Source organism: Colias eurytheme, chromosome 22 (genome assembly GCF_061535395.1).
Source record: "Colias eurytheme isolate Ceu_HAF_F1 chromosome 22, ilColEury1 Martin Lab GWU primary, whole genome shotgun sequence".
NCBI lineage: Eukaryota > Metazoa > Arthropoda > Insecta > Lepidoptera > Pieridae > Colias > Colias eurytheme.
In genome coordinates this window covers 5,656,299-5,669,443 of record NC_143001.1, presented here as the reverse complement: position 1 = coordinate 5,669,443, position 13,145 = coordinate 5,656,299, and the positions used below count along the sequence as shown (strand labels likewise).

Genomic DNA, 13,145 nt, shown 5'->3' with positions numbered 1-13,145 from the left:
GCCATCTATCGGTATTTATATATTTTTGGGTAGTTCTAAAGCGCATAATCTATACTAATACTGATCTATACTAATATTATAAAGAGGAAAGGTTTGTAATTATGTATGTTTGTATGTATGTATGGTTTTCACGCATAAAAAACTGGACCGATTTTGATGAAATTTGGCACAGACAATCTTTAGACCCTGAGAAAGAACATAGGCTACATTTTATTGCGATATATGTACCACGGGCGAAGCCGGGGCGGACCGCTAGTATTATTTATCAAATTATTGTGAAAAAATGTGTTAGATTTATATATTTCGTCACTATAAATAATATTATTTTATATCCAGTTCATTTCACGTAATGGGTCTTGATGTTGGGATAAAAATATCCTTAATCCGTAAAGTCTTGATTCCAAATGTATTCCAAATCCGTTTCAGATGTAAAATTATACTTGGAAATACTATAAATAGGTAAGTGTATCAAAATAAGTAACGATCAAAAGGCTCATGTTAATAAGCTGTTGGAAATAAGCCTTTTTCTTGTTTCCTGCTATAAATGAAAACACGTGGATGAATTTCTAATATTATATTATTAAGGCGAAAGTTTGTAAGGATGTATGGATGTTTGTTACTCTTTCACGTAAAAACTACTGAACCGATTACAATGAAATTTAGCACACATATAGAGGGTAACTTGGATTAACACATAGGATAGGATTTATCCCGGAAATCCCACGGGAACGGGAACTATGCAGGTTTTTCCTTTGAAAACGCGGGCAAAGCCGCGGGCGGAAATCTAGTTTTTTAATATAAAAAGAAATCATCCGCGTTTTTACGTCTAAATTTCTGATTCGATCATAATTAATTTAAACCTCCTAGCTCCTTACTAGTAAATAAATAAATAAATAAATAAAATAATATAGGACATTATTACACAAATCGACCTAGTCCCACAGTAAACTCAATTAAGGCTTGTGTTGTGGGTACTAGGCGACGATAAATATAATATTTAATAAATACATATATATAGATAATAACACCCAGACCCAAGAACAAATAATTGAGTTCATCACACAAATATTTGCCCTGACCGGGGATCGAACCCGGGACCGTCGGCTCAGTAGGCTAGTAATATTATTACCTTACCTAGCTTTCCACCAGCAGCCTCGTACGGGAAGCCGTTCACCACAGTGAACCTCCATCCTGATAGAAGTATCAGGATGGAGGTTCACTGTGGTTCAACGATTTGTTCCAGTAACAAAATCTTGTATACCTAATCCTCGCGTGGAATCTTAAACCACGTAAACATAATATTATAAGTAAATTTTTGATTATTGTTATCTTCCTCCATCCTTCATTGTATTTCTATATTTAAAACTTAATCACAAGATGATTTACTTTAGTAGGACAAAAATAAAAAAAATGATATGACAATATAACCGTTTGGGAATTCCACATTAAAAGATTATATCAACGATTATTGTAATGTATAGCAATAATATATGATACAGCAAAATTCTAATCAGTTTATTTACTATATAAAAAAAGCAATCGACGATAACAACAGATAATACAATTCAAACAATCAGTCGGTGACTAGACACAATGCAATTACCTTGTGTAGCTATAGTAACAGTTCTCATAGTAAATATAATTTCAATATCAGACGCCGCACGAATATTAGCAGCATTTCCGACACCATCGATAAGCCATCAAGTAGTGTTTCGACCGTTAATACACGAACTAGCAAGAAGAGGACATGACGTTACAGTAATAACTCCGGACCCTGCCTTCCCTAAAGGACAGGCTCCTGCCAACTTGACTGAGATCGATGTCCATTTCTCTTACGATCTCTTCGCAGGCATCCTTCAAAAACACCAGGGAGAAAAGGGAGGATTTATTCGGCAGATTCAGGAAGTTTTCGAAAGTTTTACTACGATATTTGAAAAACAGATGCAAGTGCCGGAATCAAAGAAGCTGTTTGGCCAGAAGTTTGATTTGATAATCGTAGAGGGGTTGGTTCGACCTACTTTAGGGTTAGGTTATGTGTTCAAAGCCCCAGTTATTCAGTTTAGTTCATTGGGATGTAACCCCAGCAACTTCAATACGATGGGAGCACCAGTCCATCCTCTCGTGTTTCCGACGGCAATATCGCAAAGAGTATACAATCTAACTCTATTTGAAAAAGCTGAACAATTGCTAAAAATTGCTTTTATTGAATACTTGATATCAACTACAGTGCATTTTGATTATCAAATGATGAAAAGAACTTTTGGTGATGATGTGCCGAATTATGAAGAGCTAGAGAAGAATGTTCAGATGTTGTTTTTAAATGAACATCCAGTTTGGGCTGATAACCATCCTGTGCCACCTAATATTGTTTACGTTGGAGGTATTCATCAGAGTCCAGAAGGAGAATTACCTGAGGTAATGATTTTGTGTCAATGATTTCATTAATTATTTCCCATTTACAAATTTTAAGATTAAATAGAAATAGAAATAGGATAAAGATAAATATTCAGTTGGTGACCTCCATTCCATAAAATATGTGATTGCTGTACTGAAATTTATTAATTCAATTTAAAAAATGTAGAGAAAAATTTTCATCAGGTGACCTGAACTTGTTTTCAGAAATTTAAATCAATTTTAGATGCATCGAAGAATGGAGTTATATACGTCAGTTTCGGTTCTAACGTCAAACCTTCCTTATTACCACCCGAAAAACTTGCAGTCATGACGAAGGTTTTGTCTAAATTACCATATGACGTATTATGGAAGTGGGATGGAGATGAGCTGCCAGGAAAATCAATCAACATAAAAACTTTTAAATGGTTCCCTCAAGTTGATCTTTTAAGTAAGTTATAAGTTTTACTCTGATGGTATAATTATTATAGAGCAACCATAGCAACATTTATAAATATGATATTTTTACAGAACATCCGAAAGTCAAGCTTTTTATAACCCAAGGAGGAATGCAATCAGCAGATGAAACTATCAATGCAGCTGTTCCTGTCATTGGTATTCCAATGATTGCTGATCAATGGTACAATGTCGAGAAATACGTAAAACATGGAGTTGGTCTGCAATTAGATATATCAGAACTAACTGAAGCTACTTTCGAGAATGCGGTGAGGAGAGTAATTGAAGACGAAACGTAAGTTTTCACAATAAAACCGGTGGTATTCTGACATTCCTAAAAATATCTATATTTAATTCCAACTGAAATTGCTTGAATCTAGACCATCAGTTTAGACACTTTAATGAGAACATATTAAATTCCTTCATCATTATGCGTAATTCTTTATTAATCTAGGGAAAAGCCCGCTATAAGATCATATTCTCGATTACAGTTTCAAGAACAACATGATAAGACTCCGTTCGCTCATGAGGGAGCACCCAGTGCCGCCACTAGAGCTTGCTGTGTGGTGGGTGGAGCACATACTGCGACATGGCGGTCAGCACCTGCGCTCCCCCGCAGCGGGGCTCACCTGGACAGAGTATTATGAAGTGTCCTTAGTCCTCACTGTTTTAGCTGTATGTTTGAGTTTGCTTCTAGTCGTCATTTTAGTGGTATTTTACATACTGAGGAAGTTTGTGTGTGGTAAAAATAATAAGAGGAATAAAACAAAAATTAATTAGGTGGTTATTATTAGTGAAATAAAATATATTTTGTCAGTGTCTTTTTTTTATTTATCTGCTTAAAATTTTTTCAAATTATATTTTTTCTAGTGCCGATAAAAACACCTACCCAAATTCTACGACAAGTGATTGCTCGCATAAATTATTTATTATACACTAGCTTACCGCCCGCGGCTTCGCCCGCTTTGTCTTAATTATATACTAAAACCTTCCTCTTGAATCACTCTATCTATTAAAAAAACCCGCATCAAAATCCGTTGCGTAGTTTTAAAGATTTAAGCATACAAAGGGACATAGGGACAGAGAAAGCGACTTTGTTTTGTACTATGTAGTGATATGTATAAAAAGTGAAGTGCCTTTTCCAATATTATATAGACTTTGGTTCAACTAGACACGCGACTCATACATAAAAAAAAATATTAAGTCCGAATTCCGATGTCCATATTTCTTCACTACATAGTATATAACAAAGTCGCTTTCTCTGTCCGTATTTCCCTATGTCCCTTTGTATGCTTAAATCTTTAAAACTACGCAACGGATTTTGATGCGGTGTTTTTAATAGATAATTTATTAGGTTTTAGACAAGGCGGGCGAAGCCGCAGGCGGTAAGCTAGTAAATAATACATAATATGACGTCATCTGTACATTTAGGTATTGCACAATGTTAACGCGAACGAAGATGCGCGGGTTAGTAATACGGCAATAATATTGACAAATATTTCAAAAGTAACATTTTATTTCTTAGCATTACAATTAGGTCGAGTCCTGCACATTGAAGAAGTGTTAAGGCGTTTTAATTTTCAAAATATACAAGCATTACAAACATGAATATTTTATCCAACTCCTGTCCTAAGAAGTTCGGAGTTTATTGTGTGCCGGAAAAAACATGGCCTCCACAACTCCAAACAAAACGCCAGTTTTTTTATAGATGATTCGTCATACGCATGGTCATTGATATAAACCCGTCATGGCCCTCCCTCCCCCACGCCGCTCTTATCTGCGTCGGGTCAACGCACGCCACGTGCAGGCCGCGTTTGTCGCGCAGATGGCGCAGCGTGAGGCGCACGCTTACAGGCCGCGGGCGCGCACACGCGCCTTTCCACGTGCCTTCGTGGTTTTCGTAATAGCTACAATAGCTAACAAAATTTCAATAACACACGCTGCTAAAATACTAGCAGCATTTCCTACACCATCAATAAGCCATCAAGTGGTATTTCGACCGTTAATACACGAACTAGCGAGAAGAGGCCATGATGTCACAATAATAACTCCAGACCCTGTGTTCCCCAAAGGTCAGGCTCCAGCGAACTTATCTGAAATCGATGTCCATTTCTCTTACGATCTCTTCGCAGGAATCCTTGAAAAACATCAAGGAGATAAAGGAGGATTTGTACGTCAGGTTCAGGATGTCTTCGAATGTATGGCCACGATATTTGAAAAACAGATGCAAGTACCGGAAGTGAAGAAATTATTTGACCAAAAGTTTGATTTGATAATCGTAGAAACTTATATTCGACCCACTTTGGTCTTGGGCCATGTATTCAAAGCCCCAGTTATTCAATTCAGTTCTATGGGATGCAATCCCACCAACTACAATATGTTTGGAGCGCCAGTTCATCCTCTTTTATATCCTGCTCCAGTAGCGCAAAGGGTATACAATCTAACTCTATTTGATAAAGCTGAACAATTGCTTAAGATTGGTTTAATTGAATATATCATATCAAATACGGCAGAGTTTGAATATCGAATGATGAAAAGAACTTTTGGTTACGATTTGCCGAATTATGAGGAGTTAGAGAAGAATGTCCAGTTGTTGTTTTTGAATGAACATCCGATTTGGTCAAATAATCATCCTGTGCCGCCTAATATTGTTTACATTGGAGGTATACATCAAAGCCCAGAACGAAAATTACCACAGGTAAGGATTTGTATAACTATTTGCCTTTGCAAATTCCTTGTAAAAAATAATTACTAATTAATTTCGAATTAAATAAATTATGTCTATACTTTTCACTATATTCATTTCTTCAATACAATAGATAATATTATAATAACAATAAATAGTCCGTTTGTATAATAACCTCAGTAACTCGACTGCAATGAAAAATAATTTGGAAAATCCAAAAGTGCACGCCTCATAATTTTTTTTAATAAATATTTATTAATTATTATTTTTGTTTATTTAATAACAATTAAACCCCATCGAATCAGACCCTGAAAAATGAAAGGGTTCTATTCCTGAGCATACTCAAGCGTAAGAGAAAAAAAAAGACTCGATTAGTAAAGTATTTCGGTCGCTATCGTGTTAACAAGAAAAAGGATCCGCACATACAGACACACGGACGTCCAAGACAGAACTTTTTTAAACTGTTTTTTAACTAGTTTAAATAACAAAAATGACATCAAAAATATCATGAACGTTAAAAATAGTGTTTTTTCTTAATATGTGTGTGTATGTATTATCTTACAAGTGCAATGTATGATACATAAAGACATTTTAAGTTTGAAAAATCAGATGTTTTGCGCGAAGTGACAGTAGTACCCACCTCAACGCTTCGCTTATGAGGCGTGCAATTATTTCAGGAATTCAAATCACTTTTGGATGCATCGGAAAATGGGGTGATATATATTAGTTTTGGTACCAACATTAATGCTTCCTTACTTCCCCAAGAAAAAATTACAATAATGACCAAAGTTTTGTCTAAATTACCATATGACGTATTATGGAAGTGGGATGGAGATGAGCTGCCAGGAAAATCAAGCAAGATAAAAACTTTTAAATGGTTCCCTCAAGTTGATCTTTTAAGTAAGTTAAAAGTTTTACTGTGATAGTATAATTATTATAGAGCAACACCATAGCAACATTTATAAATATGATATTTTTACAGAACATCCGAAAGTCAAGCTTTTTATAACCCAAGGAGGAATGCAATCAGCAGATGAAACTATCAATGCAGCTGTTCCTGTCATTGGTATTCCAATGATTGCTGATCAATGGTACAATGTCGAAAAATACGTAAAACATGGAGTTGGTCTGCAATTAGGTATATCAGAACTAACTGAAGCAACTTTCGAGAATGCGGTGAGGAGAGTTATTGAAGACAAAAGGTAGGTTTTCATTTTAATTTTATTATAATTTAACCGGAGCAGACTAATAAACAAAACGTTTTAATAATTGAATTTACCACTCATCTATTTTTTTGTTCCATCTGAAATTGTTTAAATGCAGGCCATAAGATTAGGCATTTAAATGCAAAGATATGGCAAAGATAGATTGCACCTACATCAAACGAAAATATTTATTAATCGGTGTAAAATTCCGTTCTTTTTACCAATCACATTCAAAGGGCGTTTGTCCACTACAAGGAATTTTACGGTCCGGCATTCCGATTTTTTACGGTCCGGTATGGCACGCAATTAATCTAAATACTAGCTTGTGCACTATACGTAATTTTACTGTCCGACATTTTACTTTTCCCTATTCCGGATGGTTTTTTGTGTCTACGAGTCGCTGTAGGTATAATTGTTTTCGAATGCCCACTTGCTTGGATTTTACTGTTTTTACTGCATATGCCAATTAAAAGCAAGCTCTTGTTTTAATTTCTTTTAGTTGGCAATGAGATTTGAGAAGTCGGTATTGTTATTTTATATACATTGACCAAGCATTGACCTATAATTATTATCTAAGTAAGTGTTGGTAAGTTAAAGTTCAAGTGGGAATAGCTTGAGCTCCTCGTCACCGATTAAAATACATAAGTGAAACACGCATTTTAAATCTCTTACGGAACTTTACTTTTTATTACAACGAAGTAATATAATATTTCACCTTCTATAATATTTTTTACTCGTTTCTTGTAAAATGCAAAAACAATCATTTATGATAGCATTATACCGCCAAACTTCCTTGAACTGTACCGCACTGATCCGAGTAACGACGGACAGGTGCACAAGCAATTCATCGGTTTTTTCATGCCACACCGGACCGTAAAAAATCGGAATGCCGGACAGTAAAATTCCTTGTAGTGCACAAGCGCCCAAATTCAAATTCAAATTATTTCATTTAGGGCCGAAACTTCCTATTCTAATTGCCTGTATTTGACAGTTTACGAGACATTTTAATATCAGCTTACGTGACATTTTAATATTATTGTGTAATACTTTATTGGACGGATAAGTTTTATCAAAGCATTGAAAAACCGGCCCTTAATGAATAGAAAACATTTTTCCGCTAACCATATTTTCAATTTTCTATGCATTAAATTTTTTGGCATTTTACGCAGTTTTTTAGTAATGTGATTAAATACCTATAAGCACATCACATTCGCATTGTTTTGAAAAAGTTTTGATTTACAGTTTGGCATCAATAGGCGAGTAGGATCCCTAAAACCCAATTGTGAATTGTTTTTGGTTGGGTTGAAGTTGAACATACATATTTTGTAATTCTCGTTAACAATCACATTCTCGATTACAGTTTCAAGAACAACATGATAAGACTCCGTTCGCTCATGAGGGAGCACCCAGTGTCGCCACTAGAGCTTGCTGTGTGGTGGGTGGAGCATATACTGCGACATGGCGGTCAGCACCTGCGCTCCCCCGCAGCGGGGCTCACCTGGACGGAGTATTATGAAGTGCCCTTAGTCCTCACTGTTTTAGCTGTATGTTTGAGTGTCATTGTAGTCATAATTTTCCTGGTATTTTGTATAGTAAGGAAGCTTCTTTGTAGAAAAAGTAATTTACGGCGTAAAAAAAAAATAAGTTAATGTTCAGGAGTGAACCCAAAAATATAAAATTAATGTAATTTATTGTAATATAAAACTTAATTTTAAATCAGTGATTCACTTTTATTTCTGCGTCTCTGTTTAACGTTTAACGTTTTCGTTAGGTAATTTTAAACCAGAATAACACGACATAAACGCGTTCACAATTCAAACGCCTGTCAGTTTTGGATTAGCAATCATGTTGCAGAAAGTTTCAACTAAATTCTATTCGATGGGATTTTTTCTATTTAGTTTAAATATAAAGGTACTCCAATTTCATCTAATTCCTCAAAATTAGTAATAAAGTAATTGAGGTCCATCTGTTGATATTCATACCGTCACGTCGTATATTTTTAATCTTGGCAAAAAAGTTTCACTTCTCACACATGTGCCCAGCACACACGCTGTTTTTGTGTCTTGTTTTTAGATTCGAATATTGAGGATTTGTCCTAGAAAGCCTACTCGGAAATACGTACATTCAAACAAAATACAACGAAAATTTTTTATCGCAGCAAATATGGATGGGAATTTAAAATGCGAATGTGATTCGATGAAAAATAAATATTTATATTTGCTATTAATATACGTAAAACTATGACGTGTTGATCAATTTGTTAATCTATGAATGTGGAGTATATTTTAAAGTAAATAGAACGAAACGGAATATTTTTTAGAAAATAAATGTAACTAGAGATAAATTAGAGCAAGATTAGAGCGCTCTGTTGAAAGCGGCTTATTGATGTTTGTATCATACTAATATTATAAAATATGCGAAAGTTTGTGAGGATGTGTGTGTGTTTGTTACTCTTTCATGCAAATACTACTGAACCGATTACAATGAAATTTAGCACATATAATAGTATATAGGGTAACTTGGATTAGCACATAGGGTAGGTTTTATCCAACGGTAACGGGAACTATGCGGGTTTTTCTATGAAAATGCGGGTGAAGCCGCGGGCGGAAAGCTAGTTATAAATAAGTTTATCTCTTACAATAAATCAGTCATTTAATTCTTATATTTCATTGTAGATTCTAGACTCTCCGACGTACACAACGTCATGTCTTATGAAAATTTCGCAACTTTTTATTGCAATTGTTAAGCGTAATCTCATCTTACATTGAAAGTCGTGTTTACATTGGAAGAGTATTTATAGTAGTGCATACAGACATACGAATTTGTTTCAAAATGAAAATTAATTAATTACAGTACCTAATTTTAATGGTTATGCATCAATTAATTAAAAATTATTTTAATGAATATAAATATTATAATAATATCCACCTTGACGTTTTATTTAATAATCGTGATTTCGATACTAAACTATATTCTTACAACGAAACAAATATTATAACCACGCTATTCTAACTAAATTTATTCAGATTGATCTAAACACACCTGACACCTCGAAGGTTCAATCAATCGAGATGTCCGACAGGGCCTTTTGTAGCAGATGTCAGTGATTCGACGTTTGAGGGGAGGAGGAGGATATTAGGAGGAGGAGGAGGATGTAAGGAGGAATTGAAACGATGTTAGACATGATTGGTTGCTTTTTTTAAACACGCTTTAATATTAGCTTCCCTGTTTGTATATAGCCGACTCCTTTCGACTATTTTAAAGTGGTTCAAAATCGAGTCAAAGATTCTTTATTCAAATTTTGTGTCATTGAGGTGTGAAGACGAGACAGACAGACAAAATTAGTTTTGCATTTATAATAATATGAGTTAGGGTTACTTATATTTTTTTAATAAATAAAAAATATATTTATATTTTTTTTCTTTCGTATATAAAATATTCACACGTACAGTGGTCAGGGTTGCCAACTTTTTTTACAAGAAATAAAGTATATTCAGGTCTATGAAGATTATTAAACAGTATTTTAGCAAAACAAACAGTATTTATTGTAGTGTGCGCCCTCTGACTAAATAAAAAAAAAATTGTGAGCGTCTTAATATAACACATAATAATGTGTCTGCACTTTGATGCTGAAAACAGTATTTTGTATACTTTTTTTTTGTTAAACAGTAAAAAGTAGAATTTAGTGAAAAACAGCAGAATACTGTTTAAAACAGTATAGTTGGCAACCCTAAGTCAGTGGTTGACGCGTGAGCGTAAAACCGAGGGGTCCTGGGTTCGATTCCCGGTGGTGACGAAGAAAGAAAAATGTCTTGGTCTGGTAGGACACAGAAGGCTGATCACCTACTTGTCCCTAAATAAAATCGATCAGATACAGATGTATAATGCATCTGCCCCTTACCCCACTTGGGGACATGGGACTTCACTTTCACTTTTCTATACTAATATTATAAAGAGGAAAAGTTTGTAAGTATGTATGTATGTATGTATGTATGTATGGTTTTCACGCAAAAACTACTGGACCGATTTCAAAAATTCTTTCACCATTAGAAAGCTGCATCTTTACTGAGCAACATAGGCTATATTGCATTTTCAAAAAAATTAGAGATCCTTACCAAAAATGCAATAATGTAACCCAAGGTGTAAAAAAATCCTCAATAAAACTTCTGTCATCGCGTGCGCTGCGGAATCTATTGAAGATAGAACAAAAAAATGTTCTACGGTATTATAGAATGGATCAATATCTACAAGAAAGTCCGCGATACCATATGTCCATCTTCGGTAGTTATGTTACTACAACAACTTTTTTACGTTTTCAAAGTAAATAGAAGTGCCGATAGTAATCAAACCATGTTATCCATACACATATATTAATCCTTATCCCATTAAATGATGTTTTATTATAGACTGTTTCAATACCAGCAAAATACTTTTTAAATGAAAAGAATTGGATATTCCATTCAAAAGATATAACGAATTTTTAAAAGTGTCAATCTACAGAAAATTGGTTCGAGCAGGCCGTAGTGCGGGGGTCACGGAGAATTCTACCAATATGCGTCTTGACGGAACACAGTGGGGTTTTGGTCGGTAGGAATCCGACGGCCCCTCCCCCGGAGGCCGTGGGTATCTATGAAAGATTTCCCCACTAAAACAAAAAAAAAAGGCCGTAGTGCGGGACGGGGTAAAGGTGATTTTCATGTGATTAAAAATTAAACCTATAGTCCGACCTATAGTAGACTTTTCACTGTAACGATATCGCTATTTATGCGGGTGAAACCGCAGGGCATTGCTAGTTATATTATAAACTATTGCAACAATTGCGTAACATTTAAAAGACTCATAACTATACAGCTGTTCATTGATAGCATTCAGATAAAGATAATTTGAATGTACATTATAATATTTAAATTGTTTGATATGATTTGATATCAAAATACAAAAAGATTTTATCAAATTTCTGTGTGTTGCTTTTTACATATTATAAGGAATACACACACCTGTAATATTTATGGATTTGTCATATTATATACCTAGAACACGTTCTTAGCGCGCGTCAGAGCGCCAACCTGATGCCGCAATATTATGACGCCGAGGAAAATATCGCTTCTAGTGATAAGGCTGCCTATTTGTACCGCTTCATATTACTTTTTTCTGTATTATTTTTGGTTGTTTTTTTTTTTGTGTGTGCAATTAAGTGTTTATTGTTATTATTACGACCTATTTATAGGCTTTGTGAATTTATGAATTTGTCAGATAGAATGCTTACTTAGCTCGCGTCAGAGCGTAGCGTCGTCACTCTATTTGACAGTATATTATCGAGTATAAACAACCGAATTCCGCATCATAGCGCGGCATATATAGCGCTCTGATGCGCGTTAAAAACGCATTCTATTAGGTAAAGCCATTAGGTGTGTAATACTTTTATCGTGATTGATAAAATTTTTTGTATATATTATTTTTGTATCAAGTCGTAAAACACTTATGAATAGCGGCATATTATTATTATTACTATAAGTAGTAGAAATAATCACACAAAATTCTGACGCAATTCCTTTTATCTTCGTAGTTTTACTGTGTAACAGAACAAGGGCGATAATAATATTTATTGTACTACTAGTTTTAGCCCTCTACTAACTAGTTTAGATATTTTTTTCGCTAATTTAATATTAGCCATCGTAACATTATGTAATACATTTTTTCTCGTTAAATTGGATCAATCATCATTATTTACTCCATGCTCGATGTTCACACCATATTAGTTCCCACTACAGGTCTCTAAAGGTATACAAAAATTAAAATAATTAATGCCCTTGATATTTAGTTTTATAGCTTTCAAATTCTTTATAATTTAAAAAATAGAAAAAAAAAATACATTACGAGGCAGGATTTGAACCTGTGTCTTACGTCTTAATTAGCAACCTATTCCCAATCTGAACGATCAACGAACGAACACACAAATAAATTTTAAACATCTTCAGTCTTTTCGAAAGAGGTCCGCAGTTGCAAACATAATGGAGTTAACGCAGTTGCAACAGGAGATTTATAAATATTGTGTTTACTATAATTAATACTTTTCTCTTATCTACCAGTCCCTTTTACGCAATTGTTATACTTAAGTGGGTAAAATATTATTTATTGAAACCCTTATTATAAATGAATGTCCATAATTATGCTAAACAAACTTTTTTTTATCTATCAATTTTTATATTTCTGCATACAGGTTCGCACCGTGCAATTTCTCTAAGAAGTGTACAACGCTATTATTATTAATATATATATGTATATATTATTAATAACGATTAACATAATTTACCAAGACATTTTCTTCTGATATATTTTATAAACACAAATACGGCTATGAGTTTTTGGAATTCCCTAAGTAAGTAATATTATCACGTCAAAATGTC

The 13,145-nt window shown here is 34.2% G+C and overlaps 2 protein-coding genes across 2 annotated transcripts; both read left to right on the top strand.

The window, feature by feature from the left end:
• Window positions 1-1,593: 1,593 nt before the first annotated feature.
• LOC149898706 (UDP-glucosyltransferase 2-like) lies at window positions 1,594-3,638 on the top strand. Its single transcript, XM_090115154.1, has 4 exons — window positions 1,594-2,415; window positions 2,620-2,842; window positions 2,923-3,142; window positions 3,339-3,638. Exons 1-4 carry the CDS (start codon window positions 1,594-1,596, stop codon window positions 3,625-3,627), a joined length of 1,554 nt encoding a protein of 517 aa, XP_089971280.1. The 3' UTR covers window positions 3,628-3,638.
• A 956-nt stretch (window positions 3,639-4,594) lies between these two features.
• LOC149898705 (UDP-glucosyltransferase 2-like) lies at window positions 4,595-8,458 on the top strand. The gene is made up of 4 exons (XM_090114821.1): window positions 4,595-5,545; window positions 6,211-6,433; window positions 6,516-6,735; window positions 8,099-8,458. The coding sequence occupies exons 1-4, from the start codon at window positions 4,595-4,597 to the stop codon at window positions 8,385-8,387; spliced, it is 1,683 nt and encodes a 560-aa protein (XP_089970947.1). The 3' UTR covers window positions 8,388-8,458.
• Window positions 8,459-13,145: the final 4,687 nt, after the last annotated feature.